We start from the raw sequence: 1,837 nt of genomic DNA on the forward strand, positions 1-1,837 counted from the left end.
ACGAGCAGTAGAACTACTGAGGGTACCAGGTAATAAGTACAGTATTACTATTACTTTTAAAGGAGTAAAAAGTTGCTATTATTATAAGTATTGTCCCAATCACGTGTCGTCGTGGTCTTTAGACTGGTGGGCACCCAGCAGTGGACCATCATGGACACTCACAGCAACAAGACCAGCTACAAGCTGATGGTGCTGAAGCCGGACACCACCTACCACGTCAAGGTGCTCACTCAGTGTCTCAGCAAGCTGCACAAGACCAACGAGGTGATCACAGTGAGGACGCCGGAGGGACGTGAGTACCACACCCTCCATCGTATTATATGTCTCTGTTCGTTTTAGTCATTTAAAAATCTGGTTTGTTTTACGCTAAATCTGCTTTATTTTCTGGTACTTACCATGTTTACTGTGTGTGTGTGTGTGTCTACGTGTGTGTTTGTGCGTGTGTGTGTGTGTGTGTGTCCTGCAGTGCCGGACCCCCCCAGGAACCTGCAGCTGTCCTGTGATAACGGTGAGGACGGGACGGTGGAGGCTTCCTGGAGCCCTCCAGACAAAGGACATGGCCTCATCAGAGAGTACATCGTGAGTCCTCTTCGTCTGATTCAAACTGATTCACGACTTCGTCTTCAGTCGTATCGTCAACAAAACAAACTTCAGTGAGGAGACCGACCTGTTCAGCACCTACGAGGTTCATATGAGGGTCAGAAAACTCTCTGATCGGATCAGTACAAACAAACAAGGGAGCAAATATAAGTTCTAGAGAACCATGATCCGTTTCTTTTTGCCACCAACACTAATTGTCGATCATTGATGATCCGTATTAACAGATACAGATCCCTTTGTTGTTTGATTACAGCAGCTGGTCTACAAGGATCCAGACTTTTTATTTTAGCCACTGTTTACTGAAGTCAGTGAACCATCAAAAATACTAAATGTTCTACTTTTACTTTGTTATAGTCATTCATAGTGTTTTTGTCTTCATAAAAACACACAATTCAAATAATAAGGAAATAAAATGTGTGTGTGCGCGTGTGTGTGTGTGTGTGTGTGTGTGTCAGGTTGAGTACAGTGAGCGGTCAGGTCTGGACTGGATGTCTCAGAGATGCACCACAACCAGCAGCGCGGTGAAGGAGCTGCAGCCGGACGCTCTGTACAGGTTCAGGGTGAGAAACGGTCTCTATGACCACACACAGAACACGGAGGGTTAATGTGATGTTGTTGTGTTTTAACGTTGCTTTGCTGTGATGTCTCGTAGGTGGCGGCAGTGACCAGTCGAGGTGTGGGCAACTGGTCCGAGGTTAAATCCATCACCCCGAAGAAAGGTACAGAGAGAGAGAGAGAGAGTCACACAGCTTCTCAGCACTGACCCCTGCTGGTGTAAACGGGCGTTTCAGGTGTTGTAGCTGTGCTGTTTGTAGCTGATGTGAAGGCTGCAGACGTGTCCACCTCCTGTCTCTGTCTCTGCTGTCCCTGGTGGACTTCATCCCCATCCTGATCTCCTCACTCAGACTCTGAGGAGTGTTTCTTTAAAGTCCACGAGGGTTTAGTTCTGTCTCCCTTACAAATCCTCCAGTGGTTGAATCTCTCCCTCAGACATTTTGAGCCCTTTATGAACTCTTTCCATAAAAGTCCGCATTTCTGCAGACTTTTTCACAAAGGAATTACCCACAATTCATAGCGATGTCACAATAGACACGTGAAAGCCAGAGACTTAATAAGGACGGCACACGGGTGTTCAGTCTGGAATATTACATTTACTCAGAAACATTAAGGATTAAGAACATTAAAGCACGTTATTTATTCATCAAATATTTAATTTTGTTATTGAAGTCGTTTTGAC

General features: G+C 45.4%; 1 protein-coding gene across 1 annotated transcript; it reads left to right on the plus strand.

Moving 5' to 3' along the window:
* Positions 1-6: 6 nt before the first annotated feature.
* LOC116380668 (sortilin-related receptor-like) lies at positions 7-1,796 on the plus strand. The gene is made up of 4 exons (XM_031842565.1): positions 7-292; positions 467-579; positions 1,056-1,160; positions 1,253-1,796. Exons 1-4 carry the CDS (start codon positions 151-153, stop codon positions 1,361-1,363), a joined length of 471 nt encoding a protein of 156 aa, XP_031698425.1. The 5' UTR covers positions 7-150; the 3' UTR covers positions 1,364-1,796.
* The last annotated feature ends 41 nt before the right edge of the window (positions 1,797-1,837 follow it).

The sequence above is a fragment of the Anarrhichthys ocellatus genome, unplaced genomic scaffold, assembly GCF_004355925.1.
Source record: "Anarrhichthys ocellatus isolate YVR2014 unplaced genomic scaffold, GSC_Weel_1.0 scaffold8251, whole genome shotgun sequence".
Classification (NCBI taxonomy): Eukaryota; Metazoa; Chordata; class Actinopteri; order Perciformes; family Anarhichadidae; genus Anarrhichthys; species Anarrhichthys ocellatus.

Coding starts and splice junctions, on each gene's coding strand:
- LOC116380668 (XM_031842565.1), top strand. CDS start 151: ATGGACACTCACAGCAACAAGACCAGCTACAAGCTGATGGTGCTGAAG. Junction 293..466: donor AGTGAGGACGCCGGAGGGAC/GTGAGTACCACA, acceptor TGTGTCCTGCAG/TGCCGGACCCCCCCAGGAAC. Junction 580..1,055: donor GCCTCATCAGAGAGTACATC/GTGAGTCCTCTT, acceptor TGTGTGTGTCAG/GTTGAGTACAGTGAGCGGTC.